Source organism: Carcharodon carcharias, chromosome 6 (assembly GCF_017639515.1).
Source record: "Carcharodon carcharias isolate sCarCar2 chromosome 6, sCarCar2.pri, whole genome shotgun sequence".
NCBI classification, from domain to species: domain Eukaryota; kingdom Metazoa; phylum Chordata; class Chondrichthyes; order Lamniformes; family Lamnidae; genus Carcharodon; species Carcharodon carcharias.
The window spans coordinates 153,831,928-153,851,383 of record NC_054472.1 but is presented as its reverse complement, the minus strand read 5'-3'; the positions used below and the strand labels follow the sequence as shown (position 1 = coordinate 153,851,383).

Below are 19,456 nucleotides of genomic sequence, written 5' to 3'. Positions count from 1 at the left end.
GTGCCTACACCACATGGACTGCAGCGGTTCAAGGTGGCAGCTCACCACCACCTCCTCAAGGCCATCGAGGGATAGGCAATAAATGCTGGCCCTGTCAGTGAAGCCCACATCCCATGAATGAATTAAAAGAAAAGATTCACAAGAATGAACCCAGGGATGAGGAACTTCAGTTATGTAAAAAGACTGGAGAAGTTTGGACTGTTTTCCATGGAGAAGAGGGAAGGCTTGACATAGACATTCACAATCATGAGGGGTCTGGACTGAATGGACAGGAAGAAAAAGTGTTCTCATTGGTGGAAGGATCAAGAATGAGAAGGCACAAATTAAGCAAAAACAACATGTGGTAAAACTTTTTCAGGCAACAAGTAGTTAGTAATGCCTGGGCGTCAACTTCAGTGAAGGCATTCAAGAGGGAATTTGAAAAGGCAGAAGATGGGGTAATGGCACTAGATGAATTGCCTTCAATGTTCCATTACTATCAAGTCATATAACCAACCCTGGTTCAATGAAAAGCTTAATTCATAGGAGACGGCAGCAGCATCAAATCAGGGATACATGAAAATGAAGTGCCAACCTGGAGAAAACTACACCACAGCGCAATGTAGACTACACAGCAAAAACAAAAGATTGTACAGCCAAAGCAAAGTAACCCCACAACCAGTGGACCAAATTAAAACCATGCAATTCTAGCCGTAAATGGGAGGACATTAAAGCAACTACCAGGAAGAGGTGTCTCAATGAACGCTCCCATCCTCAATGATGTCAGTGCCCACCACATGTGCAAAAGACCAGGCCAAAACATTTCCAGTCATCTTCAACCAGAAGTGCTGAGTGAATGAGGTTTCTCAGCCTTCTCCAAAGATCCCCACCATCAGAGATGCCAGTCTTCAAGCTAAACAGTTGAGTATACCGTGCAAAAAGTGAAGCTTACAGGCACCAAGAACACACACTGCAGGGCTGAGGGGACCTGTAGTCCAGGAGTAGCCTAATCTCTAGCTTAGCTGGTCCAACAGTAACATCTACCGAATAATGAGAAAAATTGCTCTGGTACATCCTACCCAAAACAAGCACTGCTCGTATTACCCTATTTCCAATCAGCAATGAACGGACAGGCTTGTCAACAGTGCTACCAGTGTCACTGACTCAGTACTAATCTGCTCAATGCTCAGTTTGAATTTCACCAGGGCTACCTGGCACATCCTCATCTCAGTTGTGATCCAAACATGGATACAAGAATTTGATTGAATTTTGAGCAGGTGACTAGCTGTGTAGATGAGGATAGTGCAGTTGATGTAGTCCACATGGACTTCAGTAAGGCTTTTGAGAAGGTCTCGCATGGGAGGCTGGTCAAGATGATAAGAGCCCATGGGATCCAGTACAATTTGACAAATTGGACAGAAAACTAGCTTAGAGGCAGGAGGCAGAGGGTGATGGTCAAAAGTTGATTTGGTGACTGGAAGCCTGTGTCCAGTGGCGTACCGCAGAGTTTAGTGCTGGTTCCCTTGCTGTTTGTAGTGTACACTAATGATCTATATATGAATGTAGGAGGTATGATCAGTAAATTTGCAGATGACAAAAAGTGGGGATGTGGTAAATAGCGAGGAGGAAAGCCTTTAGGACGATATACACGGGCTGGTCAGATGGGCAGAACAGTGGCAAATGCAATTTAATCCTGAAAAATGTGAGGTGATGCATTTTGAGAGCACTAACAAGGCACGGGAGTACATGATGAATCATAGGACCCTAGGAAGTACAGGGGATCAGAGTGTCCTTGGTGTGCATGTCCATAGATCTTTGAAGGCAGGAGGACTGGTAGATAAAGGCATATGGGATACTTGCCTTTATTAGTCGAGGCATTGAATACAAGAGCAGAGAAGGTTATAACGGAGCTGTATAACGCATTAGTTAGGCCAAATCTGGAGTACTGGGTGCAGTTCTGGTTGCCACAATATAGGAAAGATGCGAGCGCAGTGGAGAGGGCACAGGGGACATTCACCAGGATGTTGCCTGGGCTGCAGCATTTCAGCTATCGAGAGAGTAGATAGGCTGGGGTTGTTTTCTTTAGAGTAGAGAAAGCTGAGGGGGGAACTGATAGGAGGTGTACAAAATTACAAGGGGCATAGATAGGAAGAAACTTTTCCCCTTAGTGGAGGGGTCAATAACCGGGGGAGCATAGATTTAAGGTAAGGGGCAGGAGATTTAGAGGAAAATTTGAGGGTGGGGGGGGGGTATCTGGAATTCACTGCCTGAAAGGGTGGTAGAGGCAGGGCCCCTCAACATTTTGTAGTATTTAGATGAATACTTGAAACGCCATGGCATACAAGACTACGGGCCAAGTGCCGGAAAATGGGATTAGAGTAGATAGGGGCTTGATGACTGGCGTGGACACGATGGGCTGAAGGACCTCGTCTTGCTGCAAAACTCTTATGACAAAGTAAATTCCAAAATCTTGATTGCCAAAGGGGCTGGGATACAGCACACACAATCACTGAAGCTTGCGAGGAATTCAAGGACAATCTTAACAGCAGGACCTCATTACAATAACCTTTTACTGATCCACCCAAACTCGACCGAATCCATTACTTGATCAACCTGCAGGAGCAGGAAATTTGTGGCGGATGTCCCGCTTGCCTGTTCAAAGGAGTATGTTAACATTGCGACATGTTGGGGAGACAGCTGAGCAGGACTGGATATGAATGTCCTTATTTCAATTGCGTCCCCTCCAGCCCCTGAAACCAGTTTTCTGCCAGGCGGGAGGGCTAAAATTAGGATCCCGAGTGTGAGGTTAGGGAGTAGGTCAATACAGCATTCAACTGAGTATAGCACCAAAAAGCCTTAGTAAAGTTGTTCAATGGGGAAATCTTGCCAGTGGATGGAGTCATACTTGGCACAAAGGATGATGATTCTGGTTGTTGGAGGTAAATCATTTCAGTCCTAACTATCTTCAGTTGCTTCATAATGGTCGTTCCACATATAAAGATCAGATGTAGGGCTGTCCATTGTTAGTTGTGTTCAGCCACATTCACCATTTCTCAGATTCTGAAGTGATCTATGCCCTGGATGCAGCAAGAACTGGACAGCGTCCAGACTTGGGTTCTTATGCGCTAACTTACATTCATGCCACACAAGTGCCAGGTAAAGACCATTTCCAAGAGAGCACTTAACCATTTCTCCTAATAAGTTCACCATCAAGGTCCAGGTTTCACCATTAGCTATACACTTAAATAGATCAGTAACATGAATGCTGTGACTACTATAGAAAGTCAGAGGCTGCATATTCCATGGCATGTGGCTCATCTCCTGATTCCCTAAAGTCCTTCTACCACAAGGCTCAAATCAGGATAGTGACAGAATACAAAGCAGTCCTCGAACATGACCACCCACTAGCCTCTCTTCACCACAGGTACACAGTGGTTGATGTTACTTATTTGCAGGATCGATCCATTCCATCCAATAATTAGCCATAGTCCACAAGGGGCCATAGATATCTCTCTCCGCTCACTACAATTCTGTGTGCCACTACCATTCCTCCCTCTTTCCAGTTTGAGGTTGTCCACCTATCCTGTTCTTTCCTGACGTTTCACCTTCTATAGTCATTAACACCAGACTTTCACGCTGCATTTTCTAGCAGACATACTTTCTGAATTTCCACTTCTTCACTTCAGCTAAAAGCCCATGAGATGTCTGGACTCAGATGTTCCTGTAGACAATTTCATTGGCCCTCTCTGTCCAGCTGATTCTAAGGACCCTTTGCCAGAGCCACATTTCAAAAGCTGCAATCCTCTTCTCATCAGCCTTAGAGGGTACACCTGTCACACCCATACAGTGCAATACACCATACCAAGGGATTTTGCTAGTTTTAGAAGTGTGACGATTCAGGCTGCAACTACTGTGAACGTAGATCAATTTAAATTTCTCGTATCTGAAGTGACCGCAAATGGAGATGACAGCACTGAAATCAAGATAAGGGCAAACTAGCAATTTCCCACTCTACAACTCATTAGCTGAATGAATTATAGAGGGCATCCAACATTGGGTTTGCAGGATGCTCTGCAGCAACTTGTCCCGCTTTCAATAGCATTACCCAAACCTGAACAAGGGCAGTAGGTGTATAGGAGCGCCACCACCTTCACGTTCTCCTTCAAGTCATGAACTATTTCAACTTAGTTGCATATCATTATTCCTTCATGGATACTGGTTCAAAATTCTGGAACTCCCCACTCGGCAGCACAGTGAGACTACCTTCACAACTTTGATTGTAGCAGGTCTACAAGAATCAGCACCAAATTCTTAAGGACAACTAAAGATAGGTAAAATTGGTACTTGTTCCCCATGTCCCAAGAACGAAATGATAAAACTCTACTGGATACATTATGATAGAGAGTTTTGGTCAAGGGCCATGAGATGGCTTGGCCGTTTTTGTTTATAATGTAGGTTTCCCTATGCAGTAGCTTCATTAAAATGGTGCTTTTTACGGTATGCCTGGTGCTGCTGCTGTGACACATCAGGCCACTGGATAAAAGGTTATAGTATACAATTTGCTGCTGTTGATGGACAAATGCCTTCCGAGCACCTAATTTTGGGTTATCTGTCTTTCAATTATAATTGAAAGTGTCCTCACTGCCTTTACAAAGACTGTTTACCCCTGCAAGTGTTATTGCAGACAGTGAAACTATGTCAGGTAGTTTGGTGAGGACAAGGTTAAGAAGGTTGCTCAATAATGTTAGTTCCCTCGCCATTTAATGCAGGCCCAGTAGAGGAATTATATCTATCAGACCATAGTTGATGATGGCAATGTCAAGTTAGTCTTAGTGTTAAGCAATGAAGTCTACCATTTAGAGCAAATTCTATAATCATCCTTCCCTCAGGGCTTCCAAGTGGTGGTCAATATGAAGTATTGTTTTTTTTTCAGTTGAGGGGGTGCAGTAGCTGGTAAATCAGCACATTTGCTTGGCCTTATTTTAACCGAAGATGTGTGATTTTAATCATAGGAAATTCGAGCAGAAGTAGGCCATTTGGCCACTGAAGCCTGCTACCCCATTCATCTAGATCATGGCTGATCTTCTACCTCAATGCCATTTTCCTGCACTATCCTTACATCCTTTAATAACTATCGATCTCTATCTTGAATATGCCCAATGACTGCGTCCCACAGCCCTCTGGGGTAGAGAATTCCAAAGAATCACCACACTTGGAGTGAAGCAGTGTTGAGGACTGCCAGGCAGTGTTCAACTAATGCATATCCATGTGGCTCCATCATTATCCTATTGATGAGTGAGCACATACTGACATGGAAAAGTCTGAAATCTTGCGGACAGCACAACTATCAAGTTAGTCACTTTTCAGGTTTGTATACTAGAGGATGCACTCATCATGGCACTGGGGAAGAAGTTCATTGAACCATAGAAGCAACTATCCCAAATCCCAGTGGGGGGATGGGGGGAAGAGGCGGCAGGGAGTGGGATTTCAGAACTGGAAGATCTAGAATCAACATACAGAAAATAAAAGCACGTGGTGTAGGGGGCAACATATTAGCATGGATCGAAGATTGGCTGGCTGGCAAAAAGTAGACAGTATGCACAAATGGGTTTTTTTTTGGATTAGCAGGATGTGACGAGTGGAGTCCCATAGTGTTCTGTGCTGGGGCCTCAACTTTTTATGATTTACATCAATGAGGACAGTGAAGGCATGGCAGCTAAAATTGCAGATGACACAAAGATAGGTAGGAACATGTTGTGAAGAGAGCATGAGGAGGTTGCAGATGGATATAGATAGGTTGAATCAGTGGGCAAAGGTCTGACAAATGGAGTTTAATGGGGGAAAATGTGATGTTGTTCACTTTGGCAGGGAGAATAAAAAAGCAGAGCATTACTTAAACAGAGGATGGCTGCATAATTCTGAAGCGCAGAGGGATCTAGGTATTCTAGTACACAAGTCACAAAAAGTTAGTACAGCAAGTAATTAAGAAAGCTAATGGAATGCTATCCTTTATTACGAGAGGGATTGAACATAAAAGGATGTTGTGCTTCAATTATACAGGGTATTGGCAAGACTACACCTTGAATACTGTGTGCAGTTTTGGTCTCTTTATTTAAAGGAAGGAAGGATATAAATGCATTGGAGGTGGTTTACTAGATTGATACCTGGAATGAGTGGGCTGTCTTATGAGAAAAGGTTGGGCAGACTGGGCTTGTTTCCGCTGGAGTTTAAGAGAAGTGAGGGGTGATTTGATTGAAGTATACAAGTTCCTGGCCTTGACAAGGTGGACGTCGAAAGAATGTTTCCTCTTGTGGGTAAATCCAGAACTAGGAGGCACTGTTTTAAAATTAGGAGTCGCCCTTTTAGTACAGAGACGTGGAGAAATTATTTTTCGGAGGGTTGTGCGACTTTGGAACACTCTGCCTCAGGTGGTGGTGGAGGTGGGGTTATAGAATATTTTTAAGACAGAGGTAGATAGATTCTTGGTAGGCCTAGGAATCAAATGTTATTAGGGTTAGACAGCAATGTGGAAATTGAAACACCATATGATCAGCCATGATCTTATTGAATGGTGGAGCAGGCTCGATGGGCCGAATGGCCTACTCCTGTTCCTATTTCTTATACTCTTAAGTAACATGATCTTCTCAGTCCAGGCAGTTGCAAGAGAAATGTTATGAACAAGAGAAACTGAAGAAAATTGGCTGACTGCTGAAGCTGCTTAATGTCACTTCCACCTTCCATGGGTAACTCAGCTATATCAACAGCAACATTGGACCCCTTTGAGAACTGCTGTGAGGTTAAACAGGGTTGTGTTCTGGCACTGACACTCTTTGACATAGTTTCTCCTTGCTGCTGTCATATGCCTTCAGGTCTTCCACAGAGGGTCTACTGACATACCAGAACCGAAAGCTCTTCATCCTTGTTTGTCTGAGTTGCAAGACAAAGGAACAAGATACTGCAAAGGCTATGGGCCCTGACAACATTCTGGCAACAGTACTGAAGCTTACACTCCAGGGCCAGCTGCGTCCCTAGCCAGGCTGTTCCAGTACAGCTACAACACTGGCATCTACCCAGCAATGGGGAAAATTACCCAGGTATGTCCTGTCCATAAAAACTAGCATGAATCCAGTCTGGCGAATTTCCACCCCATCAGTCTACTCTTGTTCACCAGCAAAGTGATGGAAGGTGTCAACCGTGCCATCAAGCAGCACTTACTCGGCATTAACCTGCTCACTGACATTCAGTTTGGGTTCTGCCAGGGAAACTCAGCTCCTGACCTCATTACAGCTTTGGTCCAAACAGAGAAAAGAGCTGAACTCCAGGGGTGAGGTGAGAGAAAGTGCCCATGACATAAAAGCAGCATTTGACAGATTATGGCATCAAGGAGGCTTAACAAAACTGAAGTCAATGGGAAGAAGGGGGGGAACTCTCTACTGGTTGGAGTCATAGCAAGCAAAGGAAGATGGTTGATGGAGGTCAATAATCTCAGCCCCAGGGCATCACTGCCGGAGATCCTCAGACTAGTGACCTTGGCCCAACCATCTTCAGCTGCTGCATCAATGACCTTCCCTTCATCATAAGGTCAGAAATGGAGATATTCACGGAAGACTGCACTATGTTCAGCACCATTCGCGATTCCTCAAGTGCTGAAGTAGTCCATGCCGATATGCAGCAAGACTTGGGCTGATAAGTTGCAAATAACATTCACACCATGCAAGTGTCAAGCAATTACCATCTCCAATGAGAGAGAATCCAATCATCATCCCTGACGTTCAATGACATTACCATCGCTGAATCCCCCACTATCAAAATCCTGAGGGGGTTACCACTGACCAGAAACTGAACTGGACCAGCCATATAAATACTGTGGCTACAAGAACAAGTCAGAGGCTGGGGATTCTACATACAACCAAGGAGCAGGAGTAGGCTACTCAGCCCTTCAAGCCTGCTCCGGCATTCAATAAGATCATGGCTGCTCTGATTGTAACCTCCCATCTACCCAATAACCTTTCACCCCCTTGTTAGTTGAGAATCTATCTTGCGCTGCCTTAAAAATATTCAAAGACCCTGCTTCCACTGCCTTTTGAGGAAGTGAGTTCCAAAGACGCATGACCCTCAAAAAAATTCTCATCTGTCTTAAGTAAAAGACCTCTTATTTTGAAACCGTGACCTCTCGTTCTAGATTCTCACACAAGAGGAAACATCCTCTCCTCATCCACCCTATGAAGAGCCCTTAGGATCCTATGTTTCAATCAAGTCACCTCTTACTCTTCTAAACTCCAGCGGATACAAGTCTAACCTGTACAACCTTTCCTATAAGACAACCTGCCCATTCCAGGCATTAGCCCAGTAAACATTCTCTGAACTGCTTCTAATGCATTTACATCTTTCCTTAAATAAGGAGACCAGTGCTGTACACAGTACTCCAGAGTCTCACCAGTGCCCTGTACAACTGAAGCATAACATCCTTAAGTATTCAATTCCCCTCACTATAAACGATAACATTCTTTTAGCTTTCTAATTACTCGCTGTACCTGCATTGTAGCCTTTTGTGAATCATGAACAAGAACACCCAGATCCCTCTGAATCTCAGAGCTCTGCAATCTCTCACTATTTAGATATGCTTCTTGTATTCTTCCTGCCAAAAATGGACAATTTCACATTTACACTCCATTTGCCAGGTCTCTGGCCACTCACTTAGCCTATGTCACTTTGTAGCCTTCTTAACTTACTTTGCTACCTATCTTTGCCAACAACAAATTTAGCAACTATACTATCTGTCCCTTCATCCAACTTGTTTATATAAATGTAGTAACTCACCCCCTGACTCCACAAATGTACATGTCAGGAGTGTGATGGTATATTCTCCACTTGGCTGGATGAGTGCAGCTCCAACAATACTCAAGAAGCTTGACAACATCCAGAATAATGCAGCCCACTTGTTTAACACCCCATCCACCACCTTCAACATTCACAGCCTCTACCACCGATACACTGGCTGCAGTGTGTACCATCAAGATGCAATGCAGCAACTTATCAAGACTCCTTTGACAGCACTTTCCAACACAATGACCTCTAACACCAAAAGGACAAGGCCAGCAGATGCATGAGAACACCACCTGCAAGCATCCCTCCAAATCTCACACTATCCTGACTTGGAACTATATAGTTGTCCCTTCATTGTCACAGGGTCAAAATCCTGGAACTCCTTTCCCAAAGGCACTGTGGGTGTACCTACACCACATGGACTGCAGCAATTCAAGGAGCAGCTCACCACCACCACCATCTCAAGGGCAATTAGGATGGGCAATAAATGCTGGTCTAGTCAGCGATGCCCACATCCCATGAAATAAACTTTTAAAAGTCTGCAGAGAGTTGCTCTACACTGATGCTGTAATAACATTCCATTCTGAGGAACATCTGTAATGACAAATGACAACTCAGTCACACCTGTAAAGAGTTTGGTTTGACCATCAGTATCAGGAAGACAAATGGCATGGTCTCAGATGTTGCCACACCACCATCTATCAGCACTGAAACACGACACAGGAGGTTGTGGATAGCTTCACATATCTTTGTTCCACAATCACCAGCAATCTGAAATTTGATACAGGAATCAACACATATCACATGGCCAAAGCTGCAGCTGTTGTTTCCAAGCCAAATCTAGAGCAACAGCAACCTGACTGAGAACACCAAACTGAGTCTACCAAGCCTGCATCTTCGGCACACTCCTCTACAGTGGTGAGAGCTGGACCACATACTAAACAGGAGGAAAGTTTGAACAGTTTCCATCCTCTCTGTCTTAGACATGTCCTTGGCATCTCTTGGCAGGACAAGGTCACCAAGGACCTGGAGCATGCTGATTTCATCATCATACTCTCATTGCTAAGCCAATGACATCTGCTCTGGCTTGGCCACATTCAATCTGATGGACAGCGGCTGTCTAAATAGAAGACTCTATGGTAAAATGGTCACTGGATCGTGACCTCCTGGATGTTCATGCCTCCGCTCAAGGAGATCTGCAGGTGATATATGAAGGTGGCAGACATTAGCAGTGACAATTGGGAGGTAGTCACTGATAACCATGGCTTCTGGAGGCTTAATGTTTGAAAAGACATTGGAAGAGGTGAGCACAAATGAAAAGCTCAACTGGCTGAGAAAAGTGCCCAGAGAAAAAAGAGGCCAGAAAATCATCTACCTTCTTAGTCCTGTATCTCTGCAGCAAATGCAGCAGAGACTACCAAAGCAGAGTGGGGTTCCTGCGTCACAGTAGACAATGCTTAACAGAGTTGACCACCATGGCACAAACAATTGTCTGTATGCTGCCACCACCTCTGAAATAATGGAACACTTTGTGGTGGTTTTCACTGGAGAAAAGTTGGCACCGCCATATAATGAGTACAGTGCATCCTTCCCACAGACAGGAAGATGGTAGCACATTCACATTTTATGATGTTACTCACTGTTGTTTTGGTGAAGAGTCTCTGGTACCTACTTTCAGCCTAGTGAGGTGCTCAAAACCATTCTCCCCAGTTTTCTAATTGGCTACCGATTATATTCCTTTGAATATGTATATGGCTATTAGAAGGGTTTCTTTGGAGCAAAATCAGCTTCATGATAGAAGCTGGCTAGGCAATGCAACATTGGAACATAATAAATCCTCATGGCAGTGTGTAATCAGGTATCCACATGGATAGGTTCACAATCCAAGGACATTATTGACAACTGATTGCCTACTTAGCTGAAATATAAAATTCAGCAGGAGAGAAGGTGATTAGAAAGAGTTCCCCATTGCAGAATTCATTGCATGGAATTCTTTACCACAGGGAATAGTTGAGGCAGAGACTAGTGTACCTTATATGCAGCGGAGACCTTAGTGGAGTACAGAAAGTGCAGGGTGGAGCTTAAGAAAGCAATTAGGAGAGCAAAGAGGGGATATGAGAAAGCTCTGGCTGGTAAAAGTGGGGAAAATCCCAAGATATTCTCTAAGTATATCAATGGGAAGAGGATACCAGGAAAAAAGACTAGGGCCCATAAGGGACCAAGGGGGCAATCTATGGGTGGAGCCAGATGACATCACTAGAATGTTGAATGAATACTTCACATCTGTCTTCACTCAAGAGAATGAGGATGAAGGTATGGAACTCGGAGAAAGACTGTGAGGTTCTTGAATTGATATAGGGCGTGACAAGATAGTGGAGGTGGTGGCAGGCTTAAAAGTGGACAAATCTCCAGGTCCGGATGATTTGTGTCCCAGATTGCTGAGGGAGGCAAGGGAGGAGATCGCAGGGGCTCTGACCCAAATTTTTAATTCCTCTCTGGCCACAGGGGAATTGCCAGAGGACTGGAGAATAGCTAATGTGGTTTCGCTATTTAAGAAGAGTTGTAGAGCTAAGCCAGGGAACTACAGGCCAATGAGTCTCACGTTAGTGGTAGGGAACCTATTGGAGAAAATTCTGGAGAGAATCTGTCTCCACTTGGAGAGGCAAAGTTTGATCAGGGATAGTCAGCATAGCTTTGTCAGAGGGAAATTATGTGTAACAAATTTGATTGAATTTTTTGAGGAGGTGACCAGGTGTGTAGAGGGCAGTGCAATTGATGTAGTTTATATGGATTTCACCAAAGCCTTTGACAAGGTCCCACATGAGAGACTTATAAAGAAGGCAAATGCACATGGGATAGAGTAATTTGTAAGGTGGATTCTAATTGGCTTAGTTATAGGAAACAGGGGGTAAAGACAAAAGGATGATTTAGAAACGGGAAGCCAGTGTCCAGTGGCATACCACAGGGATCTGTGCTCGGTCCCCTATTATTTGTCATTTATATAAAGGACATAGCTGACTATGTATGGGGTAGGATTAGTAAGTTTGTGGACGACACAAAGATTGGCCGGGTGGTTAACAGTGAGGTTGAGTGTCTTGGGCTACAGGAAGATATAGACAGGATGGTCAAATGGGTAGATAAGTGGCAGATAGAATTTAACCCTGAAAAGTGTGAGGTGATACACTTTGGAAGGAGTAATTTGACAAGGAAGTATTCAATGAACGACATTACACTAGGAAGTTCTGAGGAACAAAGGGACCTTGGCAAATGTATCCATAGATCTCTGAAGGCAGAGGGGAATGTTAGTGGGGTGGTGAAAAAGGCATATGGGACACTTGCCTTTATCAATCGAGGCATAAATTACAAAAGTTGGAGTTGTATAGAACCTTGGTGAGGCCACAGCTGGAGTAGTGCGTGCTGTTCTGGTCGCCACATTATAGGAAGGATGTGATTGCATTGGAGGGGGTGCAGAGGAGATTCACCAGGATGTTGCCTGGGATGAAACATTTAAGTTATGAGAAGAGGTTGAAAAGACTTGGGTTGTTTTCATTGGAGCAGAGAAGACTGAGGGGGCGACCTGATCAAGGTATACAAGATTACGAGGGGCATGGACAGGGTGGATAGGGAGCAGTTGTTCCCCTTAATTGAAGGGTCAGTCACAAGGGGACATAAGTTCAAGGTGAGGGGTAGGAGGTTTAGGGGGAAACTGAGGAAAAACATTTTTACCCAGAGGGTGGTGACGGTCTGGAATGCACTGCCTGGGAGGGGTGGTGGAGGCAGGCTGCCTCATATCCTTTAAAAAGCGCCTGGATGAGCACTTGGGTGCGTCATAACATTCAAGGCTATGGGCTAAGTGCTGGTGAATGGGATTAGGTAGGTAGGTCAGGTGTTCCTCACGTGTCAGTGCAGACTCAATGGGCCAAAAGACCTCTTCTGCACTGTGTGATTCAGTATCTATGAAAGATAGTAAAATTTGCTTTCAAAGGCTTTAGCAAGGCTATGATGAGTTGAATACCCTTCTTCTGTGCTGTAAATTCTGTGGTTCTAAATCATACCCATATATTTCTAAAAGGCAGGAATTTACAATGCAATGAACTTTTAGAATATAAGCTAAGCTTGTGAATGCTCAGTAACTAGCGCTCTGAAAATATTTCAATAGCGCCTCAAGACTTTTAGTTAAAATCACAGGTCCTGTAATTGAAGATGAGATTGTAAGTTATTTATTTGATAACAGCATCTAAGAAGTACTGCTCACGGTGATCTACATACCAATGAGCTCCTTGAATATTAAATGTTTTACGACAAACATTAAGTTATTGGCATGTCTCCAATGCCCTCTCTTACTGTAGTCTCTGAACCCTAAAGAGACCAATTTAAAAGTGTCGCACATCCTGTCCTACATCAGTCTGCAGCAAGTATTCTCTCAAATGTACATTGTTCAGTCCCCCACAACATATGAAATTCAACATTTTTATCTATTTTTACAATTCCCCCATGGCTTCATCTTACCTTATGACTGCTTCCTCCAGCCTGTGCCTTTCATTCTGGCATCTCTGGCCTGTGCATATTCCTTCTTCACTGATGGCACAGGCTTTAGCCTGCTCCACCTTATTCTCTAAAAGAAAAACTCATCTTTTCATGCCTCCACCTTGCTGCAGTCTTTCAAAACTTTTTTTTTAAAAGAAAAAACTGGTTTTGGTTTCACTGTTCACCATCTGTTTCTCTTCTTCTGAGTTTTCTATAAAAAGGCGCTAAACACAAATTGTGATCAGCAGAATAATGCTATACTTAACAACAGCTATAAAGAGGGGTGAAGGCATTGCTTTGTTGATGAACAATGGTATCTTTTATTCATCATAAGTAGTTATTGATCACCTCCATTTGCCCAAGAAGTTGGTGGTGGACCAGCTTCTTGAACTGGTATAGGCAGTGTGGAACAGTCTGTGTGTTTGACATAAACATAACAGCTTGTTAGGTCACTTCAGAGGACAGAAAAGAAACTGCAATGATGTGGGATTAGAGTCACATATAGCCTGACAGGGCGTATGACAAATTATTAATTTGTAAATGCTACAGACCACCAATATAAGGTGAGCAGATGGACGGCAAAGATGCTTGAGCAGATTAGGATGGTTGTGGAACACAAGTACAAGTCAACTAGAAAGCAGAAAATCAATATTACAAACACAACAGTTTAAAACTAGGCATGTAAGAAAATCAAGGAAGAAAAAGGCCAGTCAGTTCGTCAAGTTCACTATCTAGAATTATGTATGGATTCCGTGATGGACTTGCCATCCACACCTCCCTTAAAAAAAATCTGGGTCACATATTCTTGCTCTCAGTTATATTTAACATAACAGTGGCACAAAAAAAAACAAAACTAATCACATTCTACAAATCCACACCAATTCTACAGGGAAAAACGTTTTCAGCAATTATGACAGTCTATGCATTAGGAGTAAATCATCACAGTTACAAGTTATGAATTATGGTACGAGTGGGTACAAGGGCCTTCCTCAGAAGTACAGGCCTGAGAAAACATGAACTCTCTTCATCAAATTAATGTAGATTAGCCATTGATTTAGCAAGACCCTGGTACAGACACAAAAAGGCCAACTTAGAATGCAAGATTTATTTAGTACTTTCCCTTGAAATGTTCCCATTTAACACTACAGGAAATGCACTAATTTAATGCGATATACAAAAACAGATCGTAATTGCTGATAGGCAATTTACGGTGCTCTTGGTTTTTCTGCGCTGATTTTCTTCCATTTCTTTCCCAAAAGAGACGATTTATTCAGAGATACAGTTCCACAGCTGCCAACCATCCTCCAGTCCACCATCCAACCGCCATTCTTCATATGAATCTAGATATGAGTGTTGGCAGGCTTAACCATCTCAATCCAGCGTGATTCCATCCTCAGCAGACATTTATTTAGCACACTTTCCATCAGGGACAATTAATTACTGCCTCACACACTTCCACTTCCCCCTGTACCCTCCTCACTAGCTTCACTGTGCTAAGGCAAACTGAACTAGCTCAATAGTTAAATTGTTTTATCAGCAATCCAATTCAAATATGTTAGCATGTCTAAGGAACTTAAAAGACCAAGTGAGTTACACATTAATACTTAATTAACAGCTTAAATTGGTGATTTGAAGGTCTTCGGTGAAACAGAACATTTTTAAAAAATTAACTTTATTTTTAAAGAGTTAAGTACAGCGAGGCATTATGATGGCAAAGAAGAGCCTTATGGTACTCAAAGGCAGACAAGTGAAATATTCTTGGAAAATACTGAAAGGTTTCTAAAATGAACACTAAAATGGGGAATATAATTGCTGTAAGTTTCATGGTCCATGAAAGGTTTTGAACTCTTATACCTGAGCAAGCAGAATGAAATTAGCTACTACTTTTATCTTCTGCCCTTTCCTTACTATTTATTAAACCACCTACTATAATCTACAGCAACAAAACCTCAGGGAAAATTGTGGTTAAAAAGTGAACAGTTGTAGGAGCAATATGAAAACCCATGGATCTGGGAAAGAAAACCATTAATATAGAATTGTCCCCAGGCACTGTATTCAAGCCATTTAGAAACTTGGTTTTGTGCATTTTGCACCTAAGCATAAAAGGAACAATTTGTTTCTGTTGTGATAAAAAGGTGCATCACTGGATAATTCAATTTGCTGAGGGAGATCATACACAAAGCTATTAATCATTGTCCAGAAACTGAGACACCTGTTATTGTTTTATACTCTTATGTGGCAGCCTCAAAATTACATTTTTGCAAAGTACTCAATCTCCAAACCATAACTGCAAAGGTCAGTTAGTTCTTATTCTACGTCATTATTAATCTTGATCAGTATAATATTGTATAAACAAAGAACATCTATTATATATTTGAAGGTGGCAATCAGGATATTCCATTTCAAAATGTATTCATAACTTCTTTTTCAATGTAATCGTATGGATGACAACAATATAAAAAGTACCTATGGAGAGAGAAAGTTAATGTTGCGCATCTGTATGCCCCTTCTTCGAAACGCAGATGCTATCAAACCTGCTGAGTTTTCCCAGCATTTTCTGTTCTTATTTCAGGTTTTCAGCATCCACAGTATTTTGCTTTTATAAAAGTATCTGCGCTTACTTCAAATATCTATTACGCCTTTAAGCTACATTATGATAGCAAAGTGTAACACTGAAAACCCCTAATGTTAGGAACATCCAAAAATCTTTCAGGGACAAATCTGGGGGGAAAAACTTGTGGTACGGGTAGGAATCTATTTATTAAAAATAAAATTCAGCACCTTTTTAGGGCAGAAATACTCAACACACACTGCATGAGAAATGGAGACCTATGTATTTTTATATATATTTATTGCATTCAGTTATGGTCACCACTTCAGGAAGGATGTGAAAGGGTGCAGAGGAGATTTACTAGAATGGGATGAGATTGGGGTTGCTCGCCTTGGAACAAAGGAGATTTGATAGAGGTGTACAAGCTTATGATAAGTTTAGATAGGCAGACAAAGGAAAGCTGCTCCCTGGTACAAAGATTTGAGATTTTGAGAAAGAGATCCAAAGGGACTGTGAGAAAGAACATTTATGCAGTGACTGGTAAAGATCTAAAACTCACTGCCTATGAAGTTGGCAATCAGTAAATTGGATGGGCACTACAGGAAAATAAACTGGCAGGGTTAAGGGGAAAGGAGGAGGAGGGGGGGCAAATAGGACTGACTGGATTCTGTACAGAACCAACATGAACTTTGTGGGCCAAATGGCTTCTTTCTGTGCAAAAGTTGAGGGGGGAGGCAAAAAAGAGGGGACGGGTTGCTCTACCTTTTCTTATAACCTGCACAAAATGCCGACAGGTTCTCACTGCGCATGCTGCCGATTTCAGTTCCCTGCCTTTCAATGTGCTTAAAGTTGGCAAAAATGTTTTTTTGATTGAAACATGTCACTATCATTTTAAAACTTTTATGACAATTATTTGTAAATTCTGCAGAATTTTTTACATCATGGAATATTAACACAAATATAAACGTGTAAATACAAATGAGCTCAAACATTGTTCTTTCAGGCTTGCTTCATACATTCATTTTGACTATCAATATACCATAGAGATGAATTCTGTATATATTTATATACACAAGTCTCAATCATTGTTTAATGATTTAAGGTAAATAAGATAGAATTTCAATAACAATATGACATTTGACCAACCATAATCTTGAAATAATATGTCTATCTTTTTCTTCTCCATGAAAAAGAGGTCCTGGCTGATTAGTCGCCTAAACATAGCAACCATGTACCATGGATATTTACTATGACGGGGAGGAGGGGGCGGTGAGAGAAGAGCTGCCGTTTGCGTGAGGGGGGGAGGGGGGCAACAACAAGGGGAGGGAGGTAGAGAGTTGTGGGGAGGGAGGTAGAGAGTTGGGGCTAAAGTCGGGGTGAATGCGCGCATCCTTGGGAGAGCAGCGCGTGCACTGGTGAGGTGAATGTGGGGAGAAATGTGCGCGCGCCCCAGTTTCGCCGGGGGGCGGGGGCGGGGGCGGAGAGTGGTGGTGGTCGGTGAGGGAATTGAAGAGGAAGTGGAGAAGGCTGGGGGGGGGAAAAGCCGGAGGCGATCTCCACCTCATAAAAACACTGGCGGCACCAAATGCGCCATCCGTCAGCAGGCGGGAGCGACACCGAGAGAAAAATCTTACTCACCACACAAGGAGGATCCCGGCTCCTGAGGTAATCTCACACCCTGCGGGAAAGACACGAACGTCAAACTTTAAAACTATATATATATATATATACACACACACGTATACACACTTTTTTGGGAAAATAAAAAGAGGAGAAAAAAATAGTTCAGTCGCACAGTGATTTTTTTTCTTTCATAAACGTCTCACCTCCGTTGAAGTTAAAGTCACGGCTCCGTTCATCATATTTAATGATGACGAAGCCGTTAATTTAATTTTAAATTGAACACAAACTGCCGTCTCTGCGCTTGCTCGACCTTCTCTTATAACCTGAACGAGGTGTCGCCAGCTGTTCACTGCGCATGCTCCCGATTTCAGCTCCCGCCTATCAATGTGCCCAAAGTTAGCAATAAAATGTTTTTTGATTGAAATATGTCACACTATCGTTTTTAAAACTTTTAAAACAATTATTTGTTAATTCTGTGGATTTTTTTTACATCATGGAATATTTATACAAATATAGACTTTGTAAATACAATTGAGCGCACGCATTAAGATAAAGGTAAAATACTGCGGATGCTGGAAATCTGAAACAAAAACAGAAAATGCTGGAAAAACTCAGGTCTAACAGCATCTGTGGAGAGAAAGAGTTAACGTTTCGAGCTCTGAGGAAGAGTAATATGGGCTCGAAACGTTAACTCTGTCTTTCTCGCCACAGCTGCTGAGTTTTGCTAGCATTTTCTGTTTTTGAGCCCAAACATTGTTGTTTAAGACTTGTTTTATACATTCACTTTGACTATCAATATACCATTGAGATGAATTCTGCATATATTTATATACACAAGTCTCAATCGTTTTTCAAAGATTTATTTAAGGTAAATAAGATAGAATTTCAATAACAATATGACATTTGAAAAACTATAAATTTGAAATAAAATGTCTTATTTTTCTTCTTCCTGAATGCAGGTCCTGCATGATTAGTCACCTAAACATGGCAAACTGCCATGCTTTTTTTTACCACGTGTAGGGCAAGGAGGTAGGCCCTGAGTCTACTTCAGCTGGAGCAGGGATCAAACCTGGTGCTTTTGGCATTAATCTGAGCCACATGGTAACCATCTGAGTTAACCGTGTCCCCATATGTCTGTCTATATATCAAAAAAATTTCTGTCATGATATGGCAGATGATGTGTGCCAAGTGGACCAAATCCATAAGGGAAACTTGTTCACGCTATCACAACGTTTTTGAAATTTGTATTAGTTACGAAATGTGTGCACTGAATTCAGAAGTAATGAGTCCACCAAGACCTTTAAAGATTTAAAAAATTAAACTAAAATATTTGTTTACAAAATAAAAAATTTCAAGCACATACACAAGACTACAGTTACTTAATACCATAACAAATCCTAAAATTCCTAATTAACCTGATTCTCAGTTGCATGCCCACCTTAAGGCAACAGTCCAAAATATGTTTTAAGATTTAAAAACAAATCCAGCAAGTTAACACAGTACCCACTTGACAATGGAATTCCAAGTGCTTTTCACCAACTGCAGTTAATGGTCACAATCAACTTATGCACAAATAGCTGAAGGCTTCTTGAAGGCTGTAGCAAACACTCTTGTTAAATCTTACATGGCCTCACCTCACATAGCCTTTCATTCTCCTTTATATATGTTTCTCTCTGTTTAATATGTAAATTATATTGTTCCATATGTCTTTGGAACAGTACCTTTCCCATAATATAAAAATTTTCATGTTGCCAATATTATCAGTAACCTTTGGGAAAAATAAACACACTCCTTAGCTTTGCTTATCTGGCTAGTTGTAAACAAACTAACATCCCTTTGAAATCCAAAAATTCCCTTCACTTATCTAAAAATGCAAATTCCCCCTTCACATCTTACATGCTAAGCCAGCATCCATGTTTACTCATTAGCATTTTAAACACATTTCTACAA

The 19,456-nt window shown here is 42.2% G+C and overlaps 1 protein-coding gene across 4 annotated transcripts in view; it reads right to left on the bottom strand.

Annotated features, from left to right (window-relative positions):
* LOC121278926 (DNA topoisomerase 1-like) overlaps window positions 1-17,850 on the bottom strand; it is a 141,930-nt gene extending 124,080 nt beyond the window's left edge. For all 4 annotated transcript variants that reach the window (XM_041189482.1, XM_041189483.1, XM_041189484.1 and 1 more), the window contains exons 1-2: window positions 17,710-17,850; window positions 17,522-17,561 (exon numbers count right to left, since the gene is read on the bottom strand). In XM_041189482.1, the coding sequence (XP_041045416.1) occupies window positions 17,522-17,561; window positions 17,710-17,745 (76 nt within the window). In that variant the 5' untranslated portion in view covers window positions 17,746-17,850. The remainder of the gene's footprint in view (window positions 1-17,521; window positions 17,562-17,709) is intronic.
* Between the last annotated feature and the right edge of the window lie 1,606 nt (window positions 17,851-19,456).